Raw genomic sequence first — 19,818 nt, forward strand, 5'->3', positions numbered from 1 at the left:
TCTTCCCCAGGGAAACGTCCTGGGACCTCTGTTGTTCCTGATCTATATAAATGACTTGGGTGACAATCTGAGCAGTTCTCTTAGGTCATTCGCAGATGATGCTGTAATTTACCGTCTAGTAAGGTCATCCAAAGACCAGTATCAGTTGCAAAGCGATTTAGAAAAGATTGCTGTATGGTGTGGCAGGTGGCAGTTGACGCTAAATAACGAAAAGTGTAAGGTTATCCACATGAGTTTCAAAAGAAATCTGTTGGAATTCGATTACTCGATAAATAGTACAATTCTCAAGGCTGTCAATTCAACTAAGTACCTGGTTGTTAAAATTACGAAGAACTTCAGTTGGAAAGACCACATAGATAATATTGTGGGGAAGGCGAGCCGAAGGTTGTGTTTCATTGGCAGGACACTTAGATGATGCAACAAGTCCACTAAAGAGACAGCTTACACTACACTCGTTCGTCCTCTGTTAGAATATTGCTGCGCGGTGTGGGATTGACGGAGGACATCGAAAGGGTGCAAAAAAGGGCAGCTCATTTTGTATTATCACGTAATAGGGGAGAGAGTGTGGCAGATATGATACGCGAGTTGGGATGGAAGTCATTAAAGCAAAGACGTTCTTCGTCGCAGCGAGATCTATTTATGAAATTTCAGTCACGAACTTTCTCTTCCGAATGCGAAAATATTTTGTTGAGTCCAACCAACATAGGTAGGAATGATCATCAAAATAAAATAAGAGAAATCAGAGCTAGAACAGAAAGGTTTAGGTGTTCATTTTTCCCGCGCAGTGTTCGGGAGTGGAATGGTAGGGAGATAGTATGATTGTGGTTCGATGAACCCTCTGCCAAGCACTTAAATGTGAATTGCAGAGTAATCATGTAGATGTACATGTAGATATGGTACATGTTAACTTAAGTTTCACCTCTACACATATTCATTTGATCAGTACATTATTCAGCAACAAGCTGTTAGGTATTGGAGATAAGTCTATCTTTCTCACAATCGAAAAAGAGTAGCTAGGATTCATTCCTGATATTTGTATACTGTTCCACGATTACAACTCACAATGTTTACGAAGGATGCGTATGGTTCTGTGTGTTTGCGCAGATAATATGCATCTGTTTCTGTAGCACCATAACTGCTCATTTACAGTTGCTCAGTTCCTGCAAGACAAACAGTTTCAAGAAACTATCTTGACAACACAATAAATAGAAATATTTTACTTTTGGATTACTTGGAGAATGGAGACTCTTGAGGAACATCCTAACAGTAGCACTGAATGTGCTTAAACAATGCGATTTGAAACGATAAAAACATCACACAGTTTAAAAAGTAAACTTTCATTTTGAAACACGTGAACAGATTAATATATTATGGTGATACTTGCCTTAGACATCAGTAGTTTGGCCTTTTCAAAGTCAGATAAACTTTTTAAGCTGGAAAGGTTGGCACTAACGAGGTTTATTTCATATACCAATGAATCTAAAGTCTTCAGGTCATGAAACAAGTCCTCTAAGCCCTTATGACATGAAAAAGAGAAAGAATACATCACCAGTTATTGTTTACTAATTTAAATATTTGCATTTTATCATTATAAACTGACTGGTTGGAAGGTATTACAATAATATAAACACTAAATCTACACTGTATATCAAAGTTTTAAGTGAGAGCAATAATCTACACAAAGCTGAAAGTAAATGAAAGAGTATAAGCCAGTTTGAGACATACAAATGAAAACAGCAGCTGTGGAAGCATTGGTTTAGCGCATGTATGAGGCTTTTCAGACCCTAGCCTCACAGATGCTGAAGAATTGTTTTGGAATGCTTGAATATAAAGTTTCTGGAAGAAAAAAGTAAATGTGGCTGACATTTCTTCTCCTCCTCATTGTTCTTCTTCATCTACTTCTCCTCCTTTACATTTGCTCTCTCTCTCTCTCTCTCTCTCTCTCTCTCTCTCTCTCTCTCTCTTTTAGATAATACAGCCTTTCAAATTGGGTTTCTCCCTCAATTTTTAAGAATTTTTGTTTTTCAGAGATTTTTCACTGTTCAATCTATCCCGGTGGTTATTCTACTTCAAACAATTCTGGACTTCCTTTTTACTGAGGTTTTATATTTTTAGTTCCTTGTACACTGATTCATTTATTATTCTATCCATTCCTATATAGTCTTTCACTCTTCTAAGCAATCACATATTAAAAGAAAAAAATATAATAAGTAGTGCAAGCAAGATTTATACAACTAATTGAAAAGAATGATGGGTCACAAGAGATGCTGAAATCACATTATGGTTCACTGTCTATACATCAGTAGCATTTCAGGTAAAGACGAAGATACAGCTAAACAAAAATGGTTGTTCAGGACTTGCAGTAGCTGACCAAGTGCAATACAGGCACCATCATGAAAGAAATGTTTTACTGCAGCAAGTCTCTGCACTTCTATGGTGTAATGCGCCACTGCTGAATTTTTATAAATGGTGATGTTATTAGTCCTAGCACATAAGAGATCTGACTTGTTAACTATGTTTAACTTTTAACTGTTTGTTAATGCACTGAATTCATGTTGTTCCTGTTTAACAGGATACTTGGAAATGGTCTAGGACCGAAATTGTGTATGAGTACAATGAATAAGAAAAAATGACAGCTCCAGAAGGCATCAAATCTTTTAAACAACTGATGCAGTATGTCTTCATTAGCTATCTGGTCTAGACATCTGATCTTCAGCATTATTTTTAGCAACATAATCAAACACTTCTATTCTCTTCTAATCTGTACGGTTTACTGTACATGTTTTGCTTCATACTGAGCGAGTTGTTTCACGTCAAGTGCCCTCCATGGGCAATCTGGCGTCAGTGGGCAGAGTGTGCAAACAACTGACACACAGGCAGTCATGGAGCCAGGCTGTAGCTTACACAACCGTACATCTCAGATATCTGACCACAGGCAGGGGTGGGCAAATAGCTCTTGAACACAACAGAATAAAATGTAAATACTTGAGAGTTGACAGGTGTTCAAGGATGCCTATGCCCTGTGGAGGAGAGTTTAAGAGCCTGCAATAATGCTACATTTCAGACAAATAATTTATTTTTGAAAATTATTCCAAAAACTTAAATTTATATTTGTTGTTACCATGTTTCGCTTTTGTAGAAAAGCTCTTCTGCTCTAACCAATATGTATTTTATGTTCTATATCCTTTTCACTTCTACCATTATCTGTTGATCTGTTAGTCAAAACACAAAAATCTGCTATTTTCGTCATCTCATTTATTAATCTAATTCCTTCAGTACAACCTTATGAAATTTGACTTCACTATACTTGTTTCACATCTATTGATCTTTTAAGTCCATTACCACATTTGACAGAAATGCAATGTGCCGTATGTAAACATTGAGTAACAGAATTGATGAGTTATATACTCTGGAGGGAAAATACTCACTCAACAAGGTTGTTTCTAACATAAAGCTGTAAATTAGGAATCCTTATATATTCAAAAGAAAGTTAAAAAGATACTTCACTAGTATTTCTACAAATTATCTGAATATCTTGGTACAAGAAGTAGTAATTTATTGCTAAAAGGACTGAGTATTTAAAGATGTAGGTAAATATTTAAAATATACAATTGTAGTCAAGTATACAGAGTGTCCCAAAAAGAATGAACTGATTTTAAATAGAATTATTTATTAGGATGAAGGGCTCAACACCAACAAATTGCATACTACATTACTCAGAAAATACAAAAGTTTATAAAAATCCATCATAAATGTTCAATATGTCCTCCATTGGCTGCACGTACAACATATAGCCGATAGCCGAATTCATCCCAAACTGAGTGTAAGGAACGCATGGTTAGCCAGGACTTTTGCCTTCACAAAGGCACCCTGTTTCTTCAAACTGTTTATACCACCATCGAATGTTCTTTGGTGATGGTGGTTTAGCACGAAATCGAATATGAAACGCCCGCTGAACTGTGATCACTGATTGAGTACAAGTAAATTCAATAACAGAATACTACTTCTGTTGTGCGGATGCCATATTACGCGAGACTGGCTGCACGCTCCAGGTCAGCGCTCGTAGGACATCTAGTGGATTTTTTCTGAAACTCTAAACCATGCCGATTACATCTAGTGCTGTACCTAGTGACATATGTCTCAATATTATTACAAGTTAAAATCGGGTCATTCTTTTTGGGACACCCTGTAAATTAAACTACCAATAGCAGATAAACAGCAGATACCTGAGAAAGCAGCAGCTTTCATCAGAGTAATATCTTTCTTTCTAATTTACTTGACTAAATTTAACTGGAAAAAAGATGAATATCATCAAGCAGCATAGTGATAGTGTATCATTAAAATAGCATACAGATTAAGTTTCTAAAGTTTGGCTGTCTTTTGCTACTGAATACCTTAACTTCTTCAAGATCCCTGAAGGTTCTCCTTCTTGATGGGATGAACAACACAGGTTGAATGGATGGGTTGATTGATGGGTGGTTGGTGATTGGATGGATGGATGGACGGATGGATGGATGAAAAACCATGAGTGGTAAGCTACAATCCTCTCTCACTCCCTTCTCAGCTATTGCCTTCAACTCCATATAATTGCAGTCTAGTTCTTGAACAATGTGTAGGCAACGTTTTACTCTCAGATCATTTCAGAATGTCAGAGAGAGCAGGCCATGGTAGTTGCAGTTCATTCCACTGTGCACACTAATTGCACTTTTGATAATTGATAAATTAAAATAATGAAGGGGAGAAATAATCAGATGGGATCATATGCAGACGTCAGTAAAAATTTATTAGAGTAAGTTTTGTGAAAACAGCACTGTGATCTGAGTGGAGACCCACGAGATATTTGCATTTTAATTCAGCTTCATGATCTGAACTCACGTGAGCCAGAAGCAAGTGCAGAAAGCCACTGTTGCAGAGCATGGCAGTGGTGGCCACAAAAATGCAAGTCAGCATGATGGCGACTCAGATAATAGCATCAAGAAGTTTTGATGGGTGTGGGGGTACACAAACCACAGCTTATTTAAAAATACTATGAAGATTGCTGAGGTGGACACCTCTTCGATACAACCTGGTCCAACGGATAGCAGAAGGGAAGCAGAAAAATGGTGCATAACCAAGTTATACATTGTAACAGTAAGTAGGCCAGAGAGATTCTGTCAGGTATAGTTCTAAGAGTGTCTCCATAGGAGCAATTGACTTTAATTGTTATGTTAAAAGCATTAAGGATTCTCAAAGTGGATACTGTGGCATCACTGGTAGCTAGCACAGGAGGAAGTAGGGATGATGCACCACTGACATGGAGAATGTGGCTGGTCTCTGAAGAGCCCAGACATGCAGCAAATGTCAGCTGCACAGTTCTGGCACAAGCGATGTTTTTACTCTTATTATGTCAACAATGTCTAACTTAGTAAAGTTACTTAGAAGAGAATTTGTTTTGTGTTTACAAAGTATATTTTTATTTATGACAACATATGCAGACTTTGACAGTGGTGTATAATGAACAAAGCTTATGCACAGCATGATGGCACCATCACTCCAATTCGTGTATGTACTTTGATTATTCCAGTGTTCACTGCCTCAATGTCGAGATTTCATCATCACTGATGACTACTTGTGTGTGACAATGCTGGTTGTTTTGAATATTGGGTCACCGAATGCCAGTAGTTCAGCATTGTGATTTGGAGTTCCGCATGGCAGGTAGCAACAATTACAAGCAAAGCATAGCAGAGTTGTGGCAGCTTACCAGTGTAAATTCATGCCAAAGTAACTTTTCCTTGATTATTGGTAGTGTTGGTGCTAGAGGAAGGAGTTACAGTCATGTGCGCTATGTGAATTGCGATAAAGACTTTTGTAACTTGGTGCAACTGAAGTCATGAATGTACATCCACAAAACTGAAGAACACTGAGCCTCAACAGTACATTAAGATTTTAGCCAATTTACCTGTTATTCATTTACAGATGTGCCAGCCTCACTCAGAGTGTTATTATCTTAGACCAAGTCTTCTATAAGATATCAAATGGTGAGGCACAATGTACTGACAGCTGCACTACAGGTAAGATGAAGTAAGTTTAACAGGTCAAGACTGGATGTTTGGTCTTCAAAGAGGCAGAGAATCAGTCCAAGGCAAAACAAGAGCAAACACTTACCACAACATTACGTTCCTTTCCAAGGTTTAGCAGGTTTAAAGCATGATCAACAATCCCACTTCTTGATTCAAGTTGATGAACTTGAAATCTGTACCATTTTGTTATTAGTTCTGGTTCAAGATTTTCAATGGGGCACTGGAACTGCTTTAAATCTGGCTCCTCCTCATACAAAAATGTGGATCCATCATCCTGAGTTATATCAACAGCACATCTACAACAAAAATTGCAGTAAGAGGTTTGTGTAAATTTTTAAGCTGAATAAAATTTGAGAGTAACTGCCAACAGCACTAACGTCTTAGAGCAAATTACAAAGTCTTATAATGACAATAACAAGTATTCATTTTTCACTGTAGTTTCTCTATCTTAAGTTTTAGCTTTTCTACAGTTTCCATGAACCTTGCTGAGAATAATTATGTTGCTAAGGTGAAACATTTATTATATTTTGTGCTTAAGACATGCAGACATGTAGGAATCTTAACAGATTTAAAAATTTATATGTTTCAGAGGTAGGAGAAAAATCAAATCTGCTTTTAATTTTTCCACAGACAACTTTCATTTAACTTATTTAGCAACATTCCATTTATAAATACATACCGAAACTCAGGATCTTCAAAGCATTCCTTCTTGCGCAGCTGCGCTTGCTCTATTAGAACAACACCACCTTCAACTCCACATTCTGGAAGAATACCCTGATAATTCACTGGATCCATAGTTTCAGGAAAACTGGACAAAACAGGTAGCCAATGTGGCAGTACCACTGAACCATGGTATGTAAACATGTGTTGCACTGCTTCGCAGTTTCCTTCTCTCGCAAACTCCACAACTGATACTATGAGAGGTGTTGAGCGAAATCTCTGATAGAATGAGGAATCATACAGTGAATCTGCCAAGTGTGGTCCACCCATAATTATCTGCAAAAAATAAGGTTCCATTAATGAAGTGGACAAAGTACTGTTTGTGACCCAACACCAAACTTCAGGAATACATACCTCATATGTACGCAGCATATCAAGGTAATGTAACAGCAATATCCTGAATTTCAATAGTTCCTTCTGGTCATTATTTAGTTTATGTGGATTGATCTGTCAAAAAACCATTTAATTCATCATCTAGCAATGTGGTTTGCATCATTAAAAGCTAAAATCGGGCATTATACAAAATCAATTATGCCAGTTGGCTTGCTCCCATTACATATAATTTTCTTCCAGTGGATTTAACTGCAGATTCTTAGAACAGTATTGTGTACATTTTTTGTAATCAAACAGTATTCCTCTTGAACATTTCTTAGCATTACTGGATATGCACATTTCTGAGGGAACTGTTACTGTGCATTTGGCTTTACCTTCCGCAGTAGATGATTATTCCTCTCTTCTGATTTTGTTGCATCTAGATCATCATCATCATAATCCAGATCAGGATGTTGCAGAATAAAATGGCCTCCATCAATTCCTGTAATAAAAGTAATTAACTCTGGGAAAATGAGAGTACAAAATTATTTTCAACAGCAGAATGTATCAAAAATACCTTCTCCCACAGCCACCACTGTTTCCAAATTGATTCCTTTAAGACCAAATTCCAGAAGTTCTCTTGCTGCTGCAAAGCTCTCGGGCACTCTTTCTATACATTCTCTAAGTACCCACGAACGTTTGGTTATCTTGCTCTAACATTGAACAAGAATTTTTCATCAATGCATGTATTTTAGAAGTTCAAATATCCTTATTATTTATATTAGAATGATAATTTGCATGATTAAGAGAAAGAGTGAATTAAGACAAAGAACAAATTATACAGTATTAGTATGAAAAAGAAATACCTTGGAAAGAATACAGTTAGTGACATGAGAAAATGTGACATGTCATCATATACAGATAACAGAATGCAATTTCCAGTGTGTAACCATTCGAAGAGATGTCATTTTACTCTTAAGCAAAATGAATTCCAATGCAATTACCAGTGTGTAACCATTCAAAGGGATGTCACTGTACTCTTAAGCAAAATGAATGTCAGGTTTAGGTGACTCAACACATACTGAATTATTCATTTAAAACGTTCAAATCGCACAAACTAACTGACAGTGAATAATATTCTGTTTTCAATCATTTAATTTATAGTGTTGTCTCCACCAAATCATAGGTAAATCAAATAATTTGCTTCTATTAGCATGATATTGTTATCAGTTTCAGATTTTCATAGGAAACTGTAGTTTGCCTTGTTGTTCATAAACCAGTCTTCACTACTGAAGTAAATTCAATGATGTAAATTATCTTTACAACCCAACAGTAATGACAGCACTTTAGGACATTGGGCTATAGTCACATCAAATCCAAAATGTAGACGACACAGTAATGAACGATACATAATAGTGGTGGTGGTGGTGGTGGTTAGTGTTTAACGTCCCATCGACAACGAGGTCATTAGAGACGGAGCGCAAGCTCTGGTGAGGGAAGGATTGGGAAGGAAAGCGGCAGTGCCCTTTCAAAGGAACCATCCCGGCATTTGCCTGAAACGATTTAGGGAAATCACGGAAAACCTAAATCAGGATGGCCGGAGACGGGATTGAACCGTCGTCCTCCCGAATGCGAGTCCAGTGTGCTAACCACTGCACCACCTCGCTCGGTTACATAATAGTAGCAGTACCATTATTCAAGTCCAACAATAAACATAGCAGATCTTGAAAATTTATAGATAATCAGCAAAGGAAATGAGGTAAATAATAAATAGACATGAGTGAGATTGGATTTTCTGCATTATGAAAGAAAAATTATACTGTTACATGCTTTCCTTTCTGTACTTCAAATCATCTTTTTTTATGGCCCCCAACATTATAAATAATATTTGTGGAACCATTTTAAATGACAATGGAGATAAGTCATTATTACAACTGCACCATAAAACCACCCACGCTAGTTGGTTTTGGTCATCCAATCTTTTTTTTTTAAATGAGGAAAAATACAAAACAACTGCCCACATCTGACCTCCATTTTGAAATATCTAAAAAAATATATTTATTTTCCGATTAGAAAAATAATAATATTCTTAGCCAAAGTGCTTTTGTACGAAGAATCTGTGAATCTATATTAACTTCAATGTAGCTGCTACCCTGTATGACACTTAAAGTATATTGAAACAGACAGTGACAGATCTTCATCAAATGGTTGCCTCATCTGTTTCCTCATCATCTCTTACAACGGCACTGTAGATAACCAAAGGGAGCACACTAGTCAGAAGCTCCAAATTACTCACCATTTAACCAGATCTGCTAACTAACTGTACCTCAGTCAAATGAGTGTCCCCTCTGTTTGCTTAAGCTGGCTCTGATTGCTCATTGGCTCCTAAGGCAGTATCAGAGAGAGCAAGGGTGGGGGTGTACTACTTACGTCAGCTTACTCGCTGTTTAACCAGATCTGCTGACCAACTCAAGTGTCATCGGTATGATCAATGTTTCCATTTGAATTGTGATGCAGATGGTATTGAAGTTGGACTGTGATCATTCTACATGCTATGCATTGGGTTCTCTCACAGATGAACGAGAATGAAAATTTTGAATTCATTTTCCAATTACCTATGTCTTACCCCTTAAAAACATTTCCATTATGGGTACTACATGGGTGTTCCTGTCCTAGCACAACCACAAACTTCATAGAGTCACAATGCCATAATAAAATTCTGATAAACTCTTGTTTAAGTAGTATTTCAGTCCTTTAGAAAATATGCTAGATTATTTGGAACTGATAGTAAAATTAAAACTTTTGGGACTGTCTGATATGGTAGTGATGATATAGCAACAAACATCCTTCTGCAAACTAGGTCATCAGAAATGGAGTACAAGCTCTGACAGGGTAAAGAAATTGACTATGTAATTTTCAAAGAAACTACTGAGCATTAATACCAGCTTGTTTTGGGAAACCACAGAAAAACTAAATCAAAATGGTCCTTCAGGGATTTAAGTAGAAAACACACACACACACACACACACACACACACACACACACACACACACACACACACAGAGAGAGAGAGAGAGAGAGAGAGAGAGAGCGAGTAACTGTCTCTGGCCACACATTTTCAGCTTCAAGAAAAATCAGATTTGTGTCCTTACAAATTTAAAAAGTAAATATTAATTAAAGAAACTTACAAGATAATCATGAATTGTGGCAATTGAAACAGAACTATTTCTCCACTGCCTCTGGTACACAAGATCACAGTCCAAATTATATGCTTTGGCTAATGCAAGTGCTTCCCCATATTCTTCATTGTCGATCTGCCAACAGATACACGAAATTATGATAAATTTAAAATTCATATAATATGAAACACCTCAAGTTAACAGCATTTCCAGAAAAGCCCAAATTTCTTAACACAAATTTGCACCAAAGGGCTTCAAATGTCTTATTCCTATAGCAGAAGATATAAGGCTACTACATACACAATGTTTACAACATGCTGTCACTCTGACATAGAGGTCAGTGATGCTAAATCTGGAACATTCATCTGTGTTCTCTCCTGAAACAGAAACTGATAAGCAAGGCACATTTATTGTGTTAATTACCACATGTAGAACACTCCTAGAGTGCCAAGCTTCTGCATCACCTGAAAATACACAATGAGTTGCACTGAAACAATGGAAGGTACTATAGTTTCATATAAGTTTTAATAATATAAAAAATGGCCATACACGTAATATGAGGTCATGAGATACCAGCTTATTTAGTGTTGTAAAATGTTACATAAAGGCACACGGAGAATACTTCAGTATTGCAACTGCCTACATCAAGTAAACATATACTGAGAAGTCTGAAGATACCTCACAGCTTACTACGGAGTAGATCACACTTGACAAATAAAATGAGCAGAAAGCCTCTGCCAATTTGAATTTGTGCCCTGATCATTGACACAGACAAACACAGAAAAATTTTCTTTTTATATTTTACTGAGTTAGACAAGTGACAAAGAGACATTCATAAACTGAAATCACTTATTAAACTATGTATGTATAAATTTTGTAAATCACTTATCAAACTATTTACGTATAAATTTTGTGTCTGCAAAAGTACTTTCTCCATTCAATTATTCATGAAAACATCACGTTCCATAAATCACATCATGTTTGGTTTAAAGGGGTGGAGGGGGGAGGGGTGGGGGGTGGGGGGGGGGAAGGACCAGACTGTGAGGTCATTGGTCCTTTATTCCCAGTAAAGAAAAGAAAGGAGATGTACAACACAATAACAGGAGAAAGGAAGAACCAGAAGAACTACAGGAGGACAACCAACACTACTATGGACAAAACAGGAAAAGAAACTGACAGAGAGAAGCAAGAGACAGGAAGAAGGGGTAAAAACAAGAGAGCTGATGACCGTGGCTGGCTGACCACAAGAATAGAAAGGAAAAGCCAACCATTCTGCGACACATTAAAACATCCACCCTAAAAGCATTAGAGTGGAGAGCACAAAGAGACAAAGGACATGCGCTAAAACTTATATAGAATGATAAAACTCACCATCACGTATAAAACGTAAAACTAAATTAGCCAATGACACATTGTCAGCTAAAATTAATGGCAATGAGTCCGGTAACTGAAAAGTCCATCACAGGGCAGCAAAAGGAGGACAGCTCACCAAGATATGGGCCACTGCCAGCCGGGTGCCACACTGACACTGAGGTGGGTCATCACGGCGCAGGAGGTAGCCGTGTGCCACCCAAGTGTGGCCAATGCAGAGCCAGCAGAGAACCACAGAGTCCCTGCGAGAGGCCAGCATGCAGGACTGCCACTCATTTGTAGTCTCCTTAATGGCACACAGTTTGTTGTGCATGCTGAGGTTATGCCATTTCGCCTCCCAAAGCCACAAAACCTTGTGGCATAGTACAGAGCGCCGGTCAGCTGCAGAGGAGCTAACCTCCATAAGCGATTTCTGCATAGTCTGTTTGGCCAGCTTGTCAGCAAATTCATTGCCTGGGATTCCGACGTGACCTGGGGTCCAGACAAACACCACTGAATGAGCGGACCATTCCAGGGCATAGATGGACTCCTGGATGGTCGCTACCAAAGAATGACAAGGGTAGCACTGGTTGATAGCTTCTAGGCTGCTCAAGGAGTCAGCACACAGAAGAAACGACTCCCCAGGGCATGAACGGATGTGCTCAAGAGCATGAGATATAGCCATCAGCTCGGCAGTGAAAACACTGCAGCCATCAGGCAAGGAATGCTGCTCAATATGTCCTCCATCAACAAACGTCAAGCCAATGTGATCATCAGCCAGCAAGTCATTGGTTTAAACCACTTCATGGCCTCGGTACATGTGAAGAATCGAGAGTAAGTGGAAGTGAAGAGCCGCAGGGTTAACCAAATCCTTAGGGCCGGTGAAAGGTCCAGGCAAAGCTGCAGCCTAGGTGTACAGCATGGAGGTGTACGTGAATGGACCTCAAGTATAGGTGGTACAGGCAAGGACTTCAGTTTGGAAAGAAGGGATCGGACACTAACTGCAGTTGGGAGACCTGATCTGGGCCACCGATGTGGGAGACGAACCACCGTTGGTGGGAAAAGGAGACCATGATTCGGATGTGCAGGAGAACTACGGACATGTGCAACATAACTGGCCAGCAATTGTGCACACCTAACCTGCAATGGAGGGACTCTGGCTTCCACAAGGACGCTGGTCACCAGACTCGTCCTAAAAGCTCCTGTCGCTAGGCGAATGCCACTGTGGCACAATGGGTCGAGTGAATGCAACTCTGAGGGGGCCGCCAAACCATAAACCAGACCCCCATAGTCAAGGCGGTACTGAACAAGGGCTCTGTAGAGCTGCAGCAGCAAAGAGCGATCTGCACACCAGTTGGTGTTGCTCAGGCAGCGGAGGACACTGAGGTGCTGCCAGCACTTCCGCCTTAAGCTGGCTACGGTGAGGAAGCCAAGTCAATCGGGCATCAAAAACCAGCCCTAAGAATCAATATGTCTCCACTACGGTGAGTGGATCGTCATTAAGGAAAGTTCTAGTTTTGAATGAACAGGACGACAATGACAGAAGTGCATAACACACAACATTGGGGCTGAAAACTGGAAACTGTGGGCTAGAGCCCATGACTGCACCTTGTGGACGGCTCCCTGTAGGTGCTGCTCCGCAACACCAGTACTGGTGGAGCAGTTACGAAATACAGAAGTCATCTGCATACAGAGAAGGTGAGACGGACGGCCCTACAGCCGCTGCTAGACCATTAATGGCCACTAAAAATAAAGAGACACTCAATACAGAGCCCTGCGGGAACATTCTCCTGGATATGGGGAGGGAGGGGGGAGGGGAGGGGGGAGGGGGAGGGGGGAGGAGGGAGAGGAGGGGGAGGGGTGGGAGGGGGTGAGAGGGGAGGGGGGAGTGGGAGGGAGGGACTATGGGAGGCACAAAGTTGGACATGGGAAGTACGAAGCAACAGGAAATTTTGGATAAAAATCGATAGCGTGCCTCGGAGACCTTACTCGTATAATGTGGTAAGGATACGATGACGGCAGGTTGTGTCATATGCTTTTCGTAAATCAAAAAAGACGGCAACCAGATAATGGATCTGGAAAAGGCTATTTGGATGGCAGACTCAAAGGACACAAGATTATCAGTGGTAGAGTGACCCTGGCAGTAGCCGCCGCCCTGACACGGAGCCAGTAGGCCACATAACTCCAGGACACAACCCAGCCGCCGACACAACAAACGTTCCAGCAGCTTACAAAGAACGTTGGTGAGGTTGATGGGCTGATAGTTATCCACATCAAGCGGGTTTTAAACGGGTTTTTACCGGGTTATAGCACCAGAATGATGGTGCTCTCCCGCTGTTGCGATTGAAAGATGCCATCACACCAGATCTGGTTGAAGATGACGCTTGTAGTCAGATGAGAGATTTTTATTCCCTGATGCATAGGCTCAAGCACATTGCTCAGCTAAGTGCTTAGCAATCGTGTTTGCACCGGTAGATAACACGCCATTTATGTTAACACTGGGAACACATGTTGGAGTCTGGTTCCCGAAAACATGTTTGATCTTCACCCAGACTTGGAAAGGTGACGTATGGCACCCAATGGTCGAGACATATCTCACCCAACACTCCTGCTTTCATTGTTTGATAAGTTGACGAATGCGGGCGCAGAGCCATTTAAAGGTTATGAGGTGCTCCAGGTGAGGGTGCCATTTATGCCACTGTAGAGCTCGCCAATGCTCCTCAAATGCTTCAGTGACTTCCGGTGACCACCAACGGACTGCCTTTCCCCAGGGGCATCCTAAAGAGCAAGGGATCGTGTTTTCTGCCACAGAAACGATTGTTGTAGTCACCTGCTCAACCATTACATCAATGTTCCCATGTGGGAGAGATTCAACAGTGACAGCAGAAGTTAAAGTTTCCCAGTCCCCCTTGTTTAAAGCCCATCTGGACAGGCGTCCATGGGCCTGACGCTGGGGCAGTGACAGGAAGATGGGGAAGTGGTCACTACCACACAGGTCTTCATGTGCTCTACAGGGGATACATGGGAGAAGTCCTGGGCTGCAAATTGATAAATCAATGGCCGGGTAACTACCATGAGCCACACCGAAATGTGTGGCGGCCCCAGTATTTAAGAGGCAGAGGTCGAACTGAGACAGTAAAGTTTCGACATCTCTGCCTTGGCCAGTAAGCACAGTGCCACCCCACAAGGGGTTATGGGCATTAAAATCTCCCAAAAGTAGGAAAGGTTTAGGGAGTTCATCAATCAGTGCAGCTAATAAATTCAGGGGTACTGCACCATCCGGAGGAAGATATACATTGCGGACAGTTATTTCCTGCGCCATCTTTATTCTGACAGCCACAGCTTCAAGAGGGGTTGGAAGAGACACAGGTTCACTATAGACTGAGTTTAGGGCATAAATGCAAACTCCACCTGACACTCGATTATTGTCGCGACGGTTCCTGTAGTATCCCTTATAGCCGCGGAGGGTAGGGGTCCGCATTGCCGGGAACCAGGTTTCCTGGAGGGCAATGCAGAAAGCAGTAGTAAAGCTTAACAGTTGCCGTAGCTCAGCCAGGCAGTGGAAAAAACTGCCGGAATTGCACTGGAAGTTGACATATTGAGACTGGGAAGATATGGAACATTCAATGAAGCGGTTTACGCTTCAGGGTCACCTGCTACCACCGACTTTTTGGCTGAGCAGGCTATATCCATTGTGTCTGAGGGTCCGCTGAGATCTAGGTCCTCAGCAGAAGCCAGAATCTCCACCTCATCTGCAGACACAGAGCTTGTAGGTAGCGGTGGTGTGGGTGCCACCACAATTCCCTTGGTCTTGAGGACCTTCTTTTTGGATTTTTCTCGCTGCTCCTTGGGTTTTCCTGGCTGGGAGGACTTCACTGATTCAGTCTCCAGGACTGAGGATGAGCGTGAAAGCCCTACAACCAGCTGCTTTTGGGCTCTTCAGCCACTGGCGGGTAGCATCTTTCCCACTAGCAGAAACCAGGGAAGGGAGTGACCCAAGGGACCCCTTCCTAGTGAGAGGAGCCGAAGAAGTCCTACAGCTTCTCTGGCTCAGAAGTGGGAACTGATATCCTCAATGGTCGGGGGGTGTTGCTCCCGAAGTAGGTGGTGCGGGAGTAACAGGGAGGGAAGTGACCCCCACTGTCAAGGGGGCAGGTGTAGTCTTCTGGTTCTGTGAGGCAACAGGAATGTGAGGAATACCAATAATTAATTTTATATGATCATTCCACTTCAAATCGTTCCATACGCATACTCCCAGATATTTTACAGAAGTAACTGCTACCAGTGTTTGTTCCGCTATCATATTATCATACAATAAAGGATCCTTCTTTCTATGTATTCCCAATACATTACATTTGTCTATGTTAAGGGTCTGTGCAATGTGTCACCCTCAAACACCACCAAGATGAAGGCACCTGTGGCAACCTTATTGTCCCTCAGACCTCGATGGACATGCCGGGTGAAATGAACACCTCGCTGCTCTAAATTGGCTAGCAGCTCTTCGTCAGACAGCAGAAGGTCCCTGTGGAAATAAAACCCTGGACCATATTTAAGCTCTTATGGGGTGTGATGCTAACAGAAACATCCCCCCCCCCCCCCAACTTGTCACAAGCGAGTAATGCCTGCGACTGGGCGGAGGTTACTGTTTTGATCAAGACTGACCCAGAGCACATTTTGGACAAGCCCTCCACCTCCCCAAACTTGCCCTCCAAATGTTCAACAAAAAACTGATGCTTCATGGACATGAATGATTCCCCATCAGCTCTCATACATATGAGGTACCGGGACGAATAAGTTTCACTGCCATCCTTAGCCTGGCGATCCTCCAGTAGTGTGGCCAGGGAAGGGAATAATTTGGGGTCATATTTCTTAGCATTGAAGTTAGACTTTGCCCACTTACAGACTGCTGGCGGCAGACCACCAGCAAGAGATGACGCACTATGCTTCATGGCATGTCATCTGCCCTGATGCCACCCATTCCAACCAGGGACCCTCCCCACGGGTGCCATACAGCCTCAGCAAGGGCCACCTGGCAGGATGGCCATTGCTGGGTGTCCCGATGCCCCAGGGAGATGGGCATCTACTCCATGGCATACGTGGGGAGTTAACGGCGCAGGCATCAGCAGAGCAATCCCTGTGCTGTCAAGGGGCTACAACCAACAGGTAAATGGCAGAGGCAACATTCTGGAACTTCAGGAAGTTTTACTTTATATACGATAAACAGTAAAAACCTAAATCATAATTTCTTTTATTTATATTGGTGCTGCGCTGTTTTGGTTGTCATAACCAACATGTCACTAAAATTAATTTACTGACACCACATGAGGAGACAGTGCTCAGAGTTATTGTTCCTGCTACATGGTAGCCATCGTCAACTACTCTGTTACTTTAGTTAGTAGAGAGAGAACTGCTTGCCCATGCAGATATAGCCACTGATGAATGGCTCCAAGGACTAGCACCTGTGCCAAGAAACAAACATTCCCCCCCTCCCCCCCCCCCCCCCCCCTCCCACCCACAAACACCATATCATGTGTAATGTTCATTGAGGAGTTTTCTTGTGGCTTGTGTGATTGGTGTAAGGGGTAACACATGGAGTAAATCTATAAGCTAGCATAGGTAAAAAGTTACTATGTTTGTTGGTTCAGGGGTGGAGTGTAGCTGGGCACACTTGGGCCAGAAGTGCTGCAAAGAGTTTCCTCCCCCCCCTCCACCACACCCCCACCCCCATACACACAGCCTGTACCACTGCACAAGGAGGCATCATAAATATGGTTATAGTGCCCATTTTCTCATAAGAAATAAAACTGTCACCAGCTGTTGTACTATCCGCAAGTATCTGAAGGTAACACCGTATGCTGATTCAGTTTACATAACAGATCAGCTGGAGCAACACACTCCACAAGGATATGAAATATTATCACGGCTCCTCCACAGGTACAATGGGGTGTGTCTGCTTATCACAGGACAGACTCATGGGCAAGTTTGGTGTGGCTGATACATCATCATCTTTTTTGTGCCTTTGTCCCACACCGGTGCAGTCAGCATGGTATTTAATGAATCTGGCATGGCTAATTTATGGGGTGCCCACATGCACTTCCTATTGCCACCCTGTAGCCCCTCTAAACAGAATTTGTGTACCTCAACACTGTCTGTGTAGTATTATTTACGTGAAAGTGAACAAAAGTTTTCCATATGTTTGTGAGTTGCATAACTGATGTGGGACTTGGGGACCAACCCCGTATTCACCTAGTGGGATGTGGGAAATTGTCAAATAACCAGATCCTGGCTGGCCAGCTCACTGACCATCATTATTAATCTGTCTGCTGAATTTGATTCAAGGCTGGTGCAACTCCCCATACTGGACACAGTGCTTTAACATGCATGATTATTCAAACGGTTGGTTGGTTAGTTGGTTAAAGGGATCAAAGTACCAGGTCATTGGTCCCTTTTTCCTCTAACAGACACGTCTATATGACTGTAGATCAGAGACAGCCAACAACGCAAAATGCAGGGGAAGAAAACCCCCAAGATCTATGAAAGGCCAATGAAGGCGATACAAGGGATATAAAAGGAGAAAGTGAGACATCAGAGGAAAGGTAGGCAAGGCATCCCATCTAGGGAGCAGCCGGAAGTCCCAGAAAGCATAGTGAAGTGAGGGGACGTACATCAACCTGTCCCTGCTACTTACTAGAGATACACCACCAGAAATTGTCTAGGAAAGACAAGCAGTATTGACAGGGCAAGAGAAGCACAGACAAAAGGTGAACACGTCTAACAGACTATGCAAGAGGGGGGAAGCAGAATAAAGGAGCAGGTAGGGTGAGGACTGGGCTGGACCACCAAACCCAGACCGCTGCAATCTGGTCTGGACAGAGGACACAACAGCGTGTTCAGCCTACCCCTCAATGGGCCGATAAGGTTAAATGGATTTACCTTAAAGAGAGTGATAAAGGCCCCCCTCATAAATAAAACATAAAACTATAGTCAGGCACTGAGGCATCATCTCCTAGCACCAAGGGTAGTGAGTAAGGGAGATTGAGAGTCCAGCGCAGGGCAGCTAGGTTGGGACAGTCTAGCAAAATGTTGACCACTGTTGAATGGGAATCATGACGACAGAGGCGTGGAGTCCTTGTAACAGAGTAGATGACCATGAGTCAGCCAAGTATGGTCGACATGGAGCCAGCAAAGGATAGTAGAGTTGAGCGAGCGGCCTGCATGAAGGAGCTCCACAGATTCGTAGTCCATTACCACCTGTAGTTTGTTTGGTGAACTCAGAGTGAGCCGTTCCAAATTCCAGATTCCTAAAACTTGATGGCATAATACTGACTGGAGATCAATTTCTGTAATATTGATCTCAAGATTCGATTTACTGGTAGCCAGTTTGGCCAGGCTATCAGTAAATTCATTCCTCACAGGATCCCGATGTGGCCATTGGTCCAGACGAAGGTCACTGAGTGTCCACATTGTTCAAGGGCATCCAGGAAATCCTAGATGGCAATAACAAAGGGGTGGTGAGGGTAGCGCTTGCAAACTGCTCAGGGAGTCGCTGCAGATGAGAACAGACTCACCGGTGCAGGAAAAGATATGCTCAAGAGTACAAGAGATGGCTATTAATCCCACAGTGGAAACACTACAGCCATCTGGCAAGAAGCACAGTTCAGTTTGCCCCATGTGGGTATAAACAGAGCCCATGAGACCAGCGACCATCAAGCCATCAGTATAGATGACTTCTGAACTCCAGATTGCACCACAAATAGGGAAAAATGGTGACAGAGGGACTCGGGAGGAACTGTGTCTTTCACACCTTGTGGAGTTCTGGACGAGAGATACAACATGTGGGGCCGGAGGAGAGGTGGAAGAGGAAACAACTGGAGTTCAGAGAGGAAGGACTGGATGTGGATTCCGATCGTAATCCTTTACCTGTGCCGCCATTGTGGGTGATGGATTTCCATGTTTGGAAAGAGGAGACGGTAGTTTGGATGATTGGGGGAGCTGTGAATGTGGGTAGCATAACTGACAAGCTGTTGATGGCACCTGATATGCAATGAAGGTGCCCCAGCCTCCACAAGTAAGCTGTTCATAGGGCTAATATGAAAGGCTCCTGTCACAAATCGAACCCTGCAGTGATGTATCAGATCCAGTACCAACAATTCTGAAGGCGGTGCCCAACAATATGTCAGACCCCCATAATCAAGATG

The 19,818-nt window shown here is 42.1% G+C and overlaps 1 protein-coding gene and 1 non-coding gene across 3 annotated transcripts in view; both read right to left on the bottom strand.

Annotated features, from left to right (window-relative positions):
- Nucleotides 1-19,818, bottom strand: part of LOC126190945 (NBAS subunit of NRZ tethering complex-like) — a 410,919-nt gene that overhangs the window by 305,556 nt on the left and 85,545 nt on the right. For both annotated transcript variants that reach the window (XM_049931590.1, XM_049931589.1), the window contains exons 12-18: nucleotides 10,280-10,405; nucleotides 7,669-7,804; nucleotides 7,487-7,593; nucleotides 7,134-7,226; nucleotides 6,739-7,055; nucleotides 6,145-6,355; nucleotides 1,385-1,516 (exon numbers count right to left, since the gene is read on the bottom strand). In XM_049931590.1, coding sequence (XP_049787547.1) covers nucleotides 1,385-1,516; nucleotides 6,145-6,355; nucleotides 6,739-7,055; nucleotides 7,134-7,226; nucleotides 7,487-7,593; nucleotides 7,669-7,804; nucleotides 10,280-10,405 — 1,122 coding nt within the window. The remainder of the gene's footprint in view (nucleotides 1-1,384; nucleotides 1,517-6,144; nucleotides 6,356-6,738; nucleotides 7,056-7,133; nucleotides 7,227-7,486; nucleotides 7,594-7,668; nucleotides 7,805-10,279; nucleotides 10,406-19,818) is intronic.
- Trnaa-cgc (transfer RNA alanine (anticodon CGC)) lies at nucleotides 8,686-8,758 on the bottom strand. The gene has a single exon. It is a non-coding gene; the product is annotated as a tRNA-Ala (tRNA).

This window comes from Schistocerca cancellata, chromosome 6, assembly GCF_023864275.1.
Source record: "Schistocerca cancellata isolate TAMUIC-IGC-003103 chromosome 6, iqSchCanc2.1, whole genome shotgun sequence".
NCBI lineage: Eukaryota > Metazoa > Arthropoda > Insecta > Orthoptera > Acrididae > Schistocerca > Schistocerca cancellata.